The sequence below is a fragment of the Podarcis pityusensis genome (assembly GCF_964106645.2).
Source record: "Podarcis pityusensis genome assembly, chromosome: 17".
NCBI lineage: Eukaryota > Metazoa > Chordata > Lepidosauria > Squamata > Lacertidae > Podarcis > Podarcis pityusensis.
In genome coordinates this window covers 34,674,633-34,686,138 of record NC_138042.1, presented here as the reverse complement: position 1 = coordinate 34,686,138, position 11,506 = coordinate 34,674,633, and the positions used below count along the sequence as shown (strand labels likewise).

Sequence of the window (11,506 nt, the reverse complement as noted above, 5' to 3'; positions counted from 1 at the left end):
TCCTTTACTTTTTACCTTTTACCAGACAGAAAGAATCAACAAGCAATGGTTTCACTGCACACTAATTTTTGGCCATTTTCATCTCAAAAAATTAAAGAGTTGGCCTTTGAACATGTTAAATCTTCTCTTACCTCTAAAAAAAATCCAAAATGGTGCTCCAACGCCGGGGAGGGAAAGGAGCTGCAACATGGACCCCTCAACACATGACCACGGACTTTTGCAGGTGGTGACAGAAAGAGTCATACTGCAACGGCAACAAGAGTTTTCCTTAATTCATTAAATCTAGCACACGGGGGTCACTTTATCTAATTATGTAATTCAGTATTTGAACTATTGGTATTAATAATTGTATAATAAACTGATGTTGTTATAATGAGGCTATTATTGGATTGCAGTTGAAAACTAATAATAAAAAAATATTACAATAGTTTCCCTTAATTTCAGTAGAGGGCTTAATTTAAATGGGAACTGCTAATCCTGGAATGGCAAGCATTGGTTTCCCAACTGAGATTCACTTCTGAATAACAGTGCCTGACCATGGCCCCATGTTCTCTGAAGCGCCATAATTTTAAAAACAAGTTAATGTTTTAACATATGTGGATTGGGAGCCAAGGGAGAAGCACCATGGAAGGATTGAAAATATAAGAGCAGAAACATTCCGTCAAATTAAAAACACCAACTTTTATTGTTTACAATGTCTTTAATGTAGTTTCTTGCAAAAATATAAGTCACCAAGCCACAGCAATGCGAATTTATCAAATGCTGCTCTGTGGAGCAATTCCTCCCCCTGCCACGCCCTCCCTTGCTATGAACATATTTTAAAGGCACTTTCGTCAAAACCTTTGAAGCTGAGAGCGCTAAAACGTATTCTCAGGTAATTCAATGTGGTTTCTATGACACCCCCCCCCCGATCTTCACACAAAGAGACAAAAACACACAGCAAAGCTATTTATGATGTGCAACTTAAAAGTTGCTTGCATAGTACGAATGTGCCCACTCCCCCTAACGACATCCTGGACCAGATTTGGACAAGAGTTTTTAAATGCTTTCCAAAGTCCAGTGAAGCCATAGAGAGATGGCAATTTATTCTGAGAGTTAAAGGCAGTGTGAAAGAGGTGTGTGCATGCTCTGCCCAATTTTACCATGGTTTAAAATTTTTTTTGGGGGGGTGTGCCTCTTATCACTCCCCAAACCCCAAAAAAACTGACCTGAGCAGTGGGACAAAAAGAATATGTGCATACGCTGTGGGAAGCGAAGTGTTTCGCAAACAACATGCTTTAGTTTCCCCCCACACGTATCCTGTGAGAACAGGATACTGCACTAGATGAACCACCGGCCTGATCTAGCACGATCCTTCTTATGTGCTTAATATTTAAGTCTCTTAAAAACTATTGTGTCTTCAGCTTGCAATATGTAACCTACATACCTGCTTTCTGAGGAAGAAAGACTAGAAATTTCCAGAAAGAGCAATTTTATTTCTGGAGGGTGGGCATCCCAGTAGCTCTCGCAGAGCTAAAAGACTGGTTATTTCAACAACAGGCACGGGTTGGTTGGTTTTATTTAGTTTCCTTAACTACTGGATACATAAAAATAATAGGGAGGCACTAATCTCCATAACTTTTTAAAAACCCACCATACTGAAGCATACAGCTGGGTTCCAAAGCTTGTTCACATATTACTTGGAAAGTGAATTACTGGTATTTCTTCCTCATATACGATACCACATTCACACCATACATTTAAAATAATATCATACCTCTTTAATAGACATGGACTGCGAACTGTAGTTTTGTGAAGGGTGCTGGCCTCACAGGGCTAGTTTCCCCAAACCCTTGAACTACAGTCAGCCTGGATAGTTCAGCGTGGTTCTGATGACGCCAAGATTGCAGGTTCGATCCCCGTACGGGAGAGCTGCAGTCTTGCATCGCAGGGGGTTGGACAAGATTATCCTCAGAGTCCCTTCCAACTCTACAATTCTCTGTGATACAGTTCTTGGGGTTCTCCCCGTCTGTTCAAGTAGTATAACGGTGCTTTGAATGTATGGTGCGGATGCAAATGTCTTGGGTATATATGGGTGCACTGATCCACCACTGCAAGGAAAAAGTATGTCTGAGCTAGACTGTGGTGCTAGTGTGTGCATTTTAATACTCTTGCTTCCCTAACTGACCCCAGCCCACTCATTTCTTCTGGGGCTGCATGCTATCAGGGTTCAGGGAAATGCTCCATGCAAATATACAGCAAAGTATGGATTCCTCCCCAAATACTTAGGTGAAAGGGCTGTAGAACAACCCAAGTCAATTACTATAGCAAGATGTATACCCACTATAAGAAATACCTGAACATTGGTTCAAAATGCACCTAGCATTTGACTGACTTAAAAAAAAAATCCCAGGTTACTTCTCAATTACGGCACATTCCAGAGTGTTCGCAGTCATCTCCAAACACAAATGAGCATATTTAAAATGAGAGGAAGACATACACTTCCAATTACAGATATACAGTTGTTTTGCCCTCTTCCCACACACCCAATAGTAAAAGGCTAAGCATTTGGCTCAGTATGTTGAAATAAATAAAGAAGTTAAACCCAACATGCATGAATGAAAGACACACACACACATTACCAGCTAAATAAAAAAGGGCTCAATTCTTTGTATTCCTCCCTCCCCCTTAATTATCCAATTAGAATAAGTCAAAACCTCTTCAAGTTAGGAAACTCAGGACCTGTTTGAACAACATTCTCCACAGAACAGGGTTGTACCCTCCTTTCCTCAACTCTTCTCACTGTGAAGAGAAATTAATGACTATGCATGAGATCCCCACAGAGATATTTAATCTTTAAAAAATATTCTCTCGAATGATCAGGGGGATCCTGCTCTTGAGTAAAGGCAAGGTTGCCTGGTTTAGATAGTCACTTCTCTGTCTCTGCCTCATTTATGCTCCTATATACAAGGCATAAAATGAAGTGAATTGACTTGTGTGCCTCCAGAGAAATAGGAGGCTGTGCAGCAGAAAGCTAAAGTTAAAGCCCATCCTCATTCATTTATGGAGTCCTAAGAAGGTCCTGTGAATGGTTTTGAGCACGCCTGATGCTATAAACACAGATTCTGACATTCTGGAAGAAGTATTTAGTTCCCTCCCAACTCTATGAGCCTATGATTCTAAATTTTGTAACCTAACAGCACTGCAATCATGGCACCTCTCCACGCAGACAGTACAGAGGGCAGGGAGTAAACACAACGTCCAAACAGGACCTGAGTTTCAATGGCATCCAGACGGATATTTTGAGAATTCACAAAAATATTTTAGGAGATGTCTTTATCTCCTCAAGCAATATACTAAAAAGGCCACCTTTTTAAGGAGCACACCAACATCACAAGGATGGTTTATACAAATCAAAGTGCACAAACCCCCTTTTTAGTCTGGTTTAAATGTGACTTTGCCTGCAGCTTGTATTGATGGTGTTAACATGCTATTAGGTTTTATATACAACCCCCTGCAAACTTTTCAATAACATGTTGCAAAAATAAAAACAGCGAATTTCACGTTTTAACACACAACACTGCAAGAAAAAAAATAATTGTTTTGTTTGACATTTATACAGTATTTAGTCCTTGGAATAGTAAACGTATCTGACAAAATATTTTTTTTTTTTTTAAAAAAAGGAGACTACCTTATGAACCCAGAATTACAGACCTTTTGCCATTCCTCAGTGAGAAACAGATTGCATTGTAACAGTAAAAAAGGAATATGAAATTCAGCATACACGCATAAGGCAATCAAGAAATGGTACTTATGGAAGTCATTCCAAACCCCCCAATGTCAAGGACTTACAGGCATCATTGACAATGATACTTTGTAGGCCCACTGACCTCAAGCAAGGCAGTTACATCACAAGTCAATGGTTCATCCACTGCTACAGACTACAGAGGCAGCCAACCCCCCCCCCCCGAAGAGTGGCAAATTCCTACTCACTGCTTAATAAGGTGCTTTCATAGAGAGTTTCTGTTTATTTAGTGAACCCCAGGTCCTTAGTCTATCTATTGCTGCGCCTCCCCGGAAATCCTGCCGATTTGCATAGGTGCCGCTGCCTTGCAAATGGAAATGGGCTTCGTTGGCTTGCGAAATCTTTGGCTGCGCTGCACACACTGCTACTTTGCGTGCTTCTAGAGGCAAGCCCATATCGCAAACTGGGAAGCACAGTGAATGTTGCCTGACCTTCCAATACACAAGGCAGTGCTCCTCAGGCTTTGAGAAGCACTTACCTTGAGCAATACCTGGCCCATTCATTCAAGTGTGGCAGTAGTTCCCCAGTGATCAAGAGGCTGAGTGTGCTCACAAGAGAAATGCTAACACTACACACAGATGGACTGACTCAGGTAAGCAAGTGAATTTTTAACAGGGCAAAATGCGCGTGGAATGCTTTTTGTGTGTCCATGGGCCACAACTCATATGTTTGGCCCCGAGTCTCAGGCTTGCATTCTGCCCCTCTACCTCTTTCCCTCACTGCAGGGAGAAAGCACTGCATGATCTCCGGACTATAGCATGCGTATTGGGATCTCTCTAACCATTCAGTTTGCCCCAAGACAGAAGGAGGACTTCAAGATCAACTTCAACGAGGCTAGAAAGATCCATTCGGATTGAAACAAATACTGTGCAGTCCAGTTCCCTGTGCTTTTTCCCTGTGGTGGACAGAAACCCACGTCAAACAGATAACTGGGTTGAGAACTTTGCTCTCAGAGTCAGAGCCTAAATATTTTTGTCACGCAAAGACACTTTTCAGGAAAAAGAGACCCAAGATATTAAAATTCCCTCTGCCAGCAGAACAGAATCGAAGCCCCCCCCCTTTTTTTGATAATCCTAATTCTCTTCCCTCTTTTTAGGTGTTTCAATAGCTAAGAAGACAAGAACAATCCTGTCTGCAAGAATGGGGATCTGTATCAAAAGAGGTAAACTCAAAAACAATTTTAGCAGCATTTTCCAGTCCTTCATACGGTAACCACAGCACTGAATTTTCATAAACATTGCCCAATTTTAAAATTGAATGGGGGGAAATGGCCCATAATTGCATAATACACCATCCATTTTAAAGCAGAAGTATTTCCCAAGTTTGTGCTACTGCTATTTATAGTGGAGAACATTGCAGTAAGCAATGGGCACCGTCCACGATGCAACTCTCTTGCGCAAGCCCCACTGAGGCACAGAGGAGCCACATGAATGGATGGATGGTGCCTTCAGGCAGCTTTCAGACCTTCTTATGGGGCTAGCACAGAAAAACTTCCCAGTGGATTTTGCCCATATGTTACTACTATTCCCTGAAAAATTGACATATTTACGAACTCCTACAAACAGTTCTAAACTTTAAAAGAGAGACACACATAGCAAGAGTTTTGAGATTAAAATTCTTAATTGTCCATCCAACTGAAAGGCCTCAGAATGGCAAAATAAGGCATCCTTTTTTTCATGTTGATTGTAATAAAACAGCAGGGATAAAATTCTGATAGGATGAGCAGCCCCTGTTTAGGGTTCTCCAAGTCTTCTGTTGTACCTCTGCCATGCTAGCTCTTTGGTGATCCTATATCCACTGTGATTTTTGTATACAATGGGAATTTCTCAGTTCTTTCTACTGTGTATTTCAGAGTGTTTAAGCCATCAGAGTTCATCGTCTCCTTTGTGTGAGCAATTTTGTTGAACCTGCAAGAACAAGAGAGATTCACTGTTGGGAAATCTTGATTTGCAAATAGAGCCTTCTTTTGCCTCCTTGAAAGGGTATTCGGGCTAATACAAAGAGAGCAAAATATTTTATGTCCCAAATGCTCAAACCTAACATAAACATTTGTGCTGATATCACACAGAAATCTAGGAGACCAGCTATTGAACCAGCTAATAGTTTCAAGATGCAGTGCAAGCTTTCAAGTTTGACAAGGAAGAGTTAGGACTCTGGGCTGAAAAAAGGCATAAAACAATCTCTCGCTTTTCCATTTGGCTTAGAGCCGAGAAGCCAGAGTAAACACGATGGTAGGGAGCAGACTTTTCCACGCGTGTGCCTGCTTCATTCACATCTAAAAGAGGAGGAGTAGTTTCGCTTTCTTACATAAAAAATTTGTGCAGGTGGACAACAGAACCCTCACCCCAAATTAGCATATTTTTTGCTCTATAGGACGCACTTTCCCCCCTCCAAAAATGAAGGGGAAATGTGTGTGCGTCCTATGGAGCGAATGAAGGCTTTCGCTGAAGCCTGGAGAGTGGTCGGTGCACACCGACCCCTCTCGCTCTCCAGGCTTCAGGCAGCTATCCGCAAGCCTTCGGAGCACGGTGGGAGTTCCCACCGGGCTCAGAAGGCTTGCGGATAGCAGCAAGCTCCGGGAGCGAAGGCGAGGTTGCACACAATCTCGCCGCCGCTCCCATACCCGTTCTGGGGTCGGGGGAAGCTCAGGTTTCCCCCACCCGCAGCCCGGCAAGCTCCAGGAGCCGCCGCTCCTGGACCCGTTCTGGGGGCTGGGGTCGGGGAAGCTCGGGCTTCCCCTGCCCCAGCCCCGCGGCTAAAAACGAAGCCAAGACAGCGAGCGGGATCCATCCCGCTCGCTGTCTTGGCTTCTGCCAAAGCCGCACACAGCCTCTCCCGGCTGGAGAGGTTGAGTGCGGCTAAAGATGAAGCCAAGACAGCCAGCAGGATGGATCCCGCTCGCTGTCTTGGCTTCTTTACTCTTTGGGGCTGGGGGGAGGGGGAAATAATTTTTTTTCTTTATCCCCCCCCCAAATCTAGGTGCGTCCTATGGTCCGGTGCTCCCTATAGAGCGAAAAATACGGTACTTCCTTGTGAACTATCACTTCAAGCATCTTTCTCTTCCAAGCTCAGCTCTGATGCTGAGGTGGAGCTGGGCTAGAGAGGAAAATATTTGAACTGCTGAGCAGAGGGAGAGGGAGATGGAGAATGGCAGGGTTATGTACCCCTCACCTGTACACCCTTTCCGTTGTAAAAAGGCAGCCCCCCACCTTGCTCCCCCCAGCAACCAATTTTAAATATGAGCAGGCCATACAAGTCTCTTCACTGTTAGATATTTAAATTAAAGAAAAGGAGAGCCAGCAAAATGTGGACGTGTTGTATCCAATGGTGTCCTTCATGCTGACGGAAAGCTCCTTTCACCCAGTCACAGCTACCATTTTCAGAAAGCAAGGTAGGCAATTTTTATTTTTATTTTTTTTTTTATATTTATTTATTTATTTATTTATTATATATATATATATATATATATATATATATATATATATATATATTTATTATATATATATATATATATATATATATATATATATATATAATATTTATTTATTTATTGATTGATTGATTGATTGATTGTGAATTCCTGCCCCCTGTGAGCCTCCAAGGTCTCCAAGTTTGAAGGAACTTCCTGAACAGTATGGGAGCTTGCAAGGAGGGAAATTGGAGGAAATCACCTCCCACTGAAGGAAGCCTTGCTAGATCATAAAGCCTGCTAGCAGCATGAGACAGACCACCGGCTGCCACCCAGTACCACCATTTGAAGATGTTTGTACAGAACACAATGAAGAAGGACCTACCTCTGTGGGTTGGGCTCATTTTTGTTGTCTCTCGAATGGCGAATCATCCGACATTTCCCAATTGCAGCATCAGGGCGGGAGATTCTCATACCTTTGAAAACAATCCTGCAAAAGGCACACAAATACAGAGGCTGTTGTTATAGAAAAGCATAGCTATGCTTTAAACCAGGGATGGGATGGGAAGCCTGTGGTCCTCCAGGTATTGTTGAACACCCCTGGTATAGCCAGTATGGCTAATGGTCAAGAGTACTATAAAGTCCAAATCATGTGGAAGGCCACAGTTTCCTCATCCCTTCTTTAAAGATGCCCATGGAACAAAACATAGCAGTCCAGCTGAAAGTAGTTTATGAAATGCAGACCTATATATATCCCCCGAGAATTTACAGCAGTACTGATAACTATAGTATACATTGCACCTGATGCGAACATCAATGAGGCAATGGGTCTTCTGCATGATGCCATTAGCAGGCAACAAGGCAAGTACCCCGAGGCTGCATTTCTTGTATGCGGGGATTTCAACCAGGCAGATTTGAAAGTGGTCCTACCTAAATTCTATCAACACATAAAGTGTGCAACCAGGGGAGAAAAGACTCTGGACAGGCTGTATACAAATGTCAAACAGGCCTATAAGGCCGAACCATTGGCACATCTAGGCCAATCTGATCATGTGTCCCTGCTCCTGACTCCTGAATATATTCCACTGAGGAAACGGATTCCAGCTATAAAGAGGGATATTACAATATGGCCAGCTGAAGCATCCCAACAACTACAAGACTGTTTTCATGACACCGATTGGGAGGTATTCGCTCAACAGGATGTAGAGACTCATATTGAGCAAGTGTTGGACTATATTAGGTTCTGCACTGACAATGTAACACGGAGGCGCCGGATAAAGATCTACCCAAACAGGAAGCCCTGGATGACAAGGGAGGTCCAGGGGTTGCTAAAGGCAAGAAATACTGCTTTCAGAAGTGGAAATAAGTCGCTGTACAGCTTAGCTAGAGCCGATCTAAAGAGAGGTATCCGTGTAGCAAAGGAGGCGTATAGACAGCGGCTGGAGAATCATCTACAAAGTAACAACACCAGGCAGGGGTGGCAAGGTGTACAAGAATTAACAGGGTATAAATCCAAGGACTCCCTGGCAGACGAGGGAGGGGCATCCCTCGCAGAGGATTTGAATGCCTTTTTTGCCCGTTTTGAAGTAACATCTGCAGCAACACCTGCTGAGGCTTTACCAACACCACCACCACTCCCTGTGAAGGCTTTGCCATCACCACCACCATTACCATCATCAGTACAAAGGAATGCAGTAGTCTCTGTGGAAAAAGAAGAGATGAGGAAGGTGTTGAAGGGAATCAACCCAAGGAAGGCCACAGGGCCAGATGGGGTAGCTGGAAGGGTATTGAGAGACTGTGCAGATCAACTAGCAGGAGTTTTCACTGGGATTTTAAATCGATCCCTAGCCCAGGCTATTGTTCCATCCTGCCTAAAGTCCTCTATTATCGTTCCAATAGCAAAAAAATCGAACCCGGAAGATCTGAATGATTTTCGTCCAGTAGCACTCACACCTATAATCATGAAGTGCTTTGAAAAGCTGGTACGAAATTATGTCATTGCCTGCCTACCAGAGGGACTGGACACATTCCAATTTGCTTATAAAACAAAAAGATCGACAGAGGACGCTGTGGCGATTGCCCTCCATGCCGTCCTTGCACATTTGGAGCAGCGGGGGGGTTATGCCAGACTGCTTTTTTTAGATTTCAGCTCGGCATTTAATACCATTCTACCACAACATCTGATGTCTAAACTGGAAGATCTGGGGCTTCCGTTATCACTTTGTGGGTGGATATTGGACTTTTTGTCAGACCGCCCCCAGAGGGTTCGGTTGGGCCCTTATACCTCTAATATGCTCAAGACTAACACAGGAACACCACAGGGATGCGTACTCAGTCCGCTCCTTTATATTCTCTACACGTACGATTGTGTCGCTACTCACCCTAGTAATAGGGTTGTCAAATTTGCAGATGACACAACCGTGATTGGGCTCATCCCTGAAAGGGAGGGTGAAACGGATTATAGAGATGAGGTGGAGCGGCTGACAGAGTGGTGCAGAGCTAACAACTTGCTCATAAATACAAGGAAGACAAAGGAGCTTGTGGTGGACTTCAGGAGACAGAAGAGCAACGTCCAGCCACTTTTGATTGATGGGGTCTGTGTGGAGAGGGTAACAACGTTCAGATTTTTGGGCATTGAATTACAAGAGGATCTGTCCTGGAGTGTCAACACAAGGGGGCTTGTGAAGAAGGCGCAGCAGAGACTGTACTTTTTGAGAATACTAAGGAAAAACCATCTTCCGCAGAAACTGCTGCTTGCCTTCTATCACTGTGCCATTGAGAGCGTGCTCACTTATGGCTTATGTGTGTGGTACGGAAGCTGTACTACCCAGGACAGGATGGGGTTGTGCAGGGTTGTTAAGGCAGCAGAGAGCATGGTTGGCTGCCCACTCTCCACCTTAGAGCAGATTTATGCCACAAGGTGCCATAGGAAGGCACTGGACATAGTAAAAGATCCATCGCATCCTGGTCACTGTCTCTTCGAGCTCTTGCCGTCGGGACGGAGATACAGGACGATGAAGACAAGAACGAGCCGTCTTAAGAACAGCTTCTTCTCCAGAGCGATCTCAGCCCTGAATGGGAAGCCCGGACTTTGAAAGTCATCTAATCTCCCTTGCTGTATTATATTGTATTGATTAATTAGAGTTTTTATGGAGCAGTCAAGTAATTTCGTTGTCCCCGAAGGGGGCAATGACAATAAAGATATTATTATTATTATTATTATTATTATTATTATGAAATGAAAGTTAAATAATGTTATCACTTATTTCACTATAAGTTTATAGTACACTTATCTCATTAATGCAATACACCTACAAGTCACTTTCACAAGTATATATAAAGAAGATATATAGATCAGTGTTTACTCTGTCTACATGCTGGTTCAATCCCTGTGAATTCTGATGGCACTACCTCACTGTATTGGGCTGAAGGCTGACCCAGAAAGAAGTCCATATCTTCTTAAAAATGCAAATTCTAATGTAACTTTTCCCAGTCATAATTAGTACTCCAAGAGGTATTTGGCAGCTGCAGCATCAGGAAATTCAGATTAAGTGCCAAGACTCTTGGAAGGCTTCCACAACAATTTTTGTTCAGCAAACTGTTCTCTGCCTGTCCCCTGCTCCATAATGTTATGTCCTTTATGTTCTCAAAGCTCTTCCCAGACCAGGCCCCATGGATTTCAGAAACTGCCTCTCCCTAGCCAGGCCCTGCTTTATATTCCTACTCTGTATGAGGTTGAGAATTGTTGTGCCTAGGAAGTAGGGCCTTGATATCTGTTGCAGAAATGTTGTGGCTATCATCTCCTTCTGGTAGGCATAGAGTTATGTTGCCGCACACACACTAAAGGCTCCTGCCACGTTAACAAAACTGTGGTTTCCAAGTCATAAGCAGTATTAGTTCCTGTTTATTCCACATTAGTCAGACACTGCCTGTGTAGACACTATATCTTTAAAACACATTTGAAGTACAGTCATACCTTGGGTTGAAGTAGCTTGGGGGGTAAGTATCTTCAGGTTGCACGCTGCGGCGACCTGGAAGTAGCGGAGCACGTTACTTCTGGGTTTCACCGCTCGCACTTGCGCAGACGGTCAAAAGGACGTCACACGCATGTGCAGAAGCGGCGAATCGCAACCCGCACAGACGCGGGTTGCGTTCGCTTCTGGATGTGAACAGGGCTCCGGAACAGATCCTGTTCGCATCCAAAGGTACCACTGTACTTTCACCCCCCCAAAGAATTCTGGGTACTGTAGTTTACTCCTCGCAGAGTCACAGTTCCCAGCAACCCTTCACAAAACACAGTGCCCAGAATTCTT

At 43.6% G+C, this 11,506-nt stretch overlaps 1 protein-coding gene across 1 annotated transcript in view; it reads right to left on the bottom strand.

Moving 5' to 3' along the window:
- Nucleotides 1–661: 661 nt before the first annotated feature.
- The window catches only part of B4GALT1 (beta-1,4-galactosyltransferase 1), a 55,345-nt gene continuing 44,500 nt past the window's right edge, over nt 662–11,506 (bottom strand). Inside the window, exons 5-6 of the mRNA XM_080987030.1 lie at nt 7,579–7,683; nt 662–5,691 (exon numbers count right to left, since the gene is read on the bottom strand). Of these exons, the coding sequence (XP_080843156.1) occupies nt 5,556–5,691; nt 7,579–7,683 (241 nt within the window). The 3' untranslated portion in view covers nt 662–5,555. The remainder of the gene's footprint in view (nt 5,692–7,578; nt 7,684–11,506) is intronic.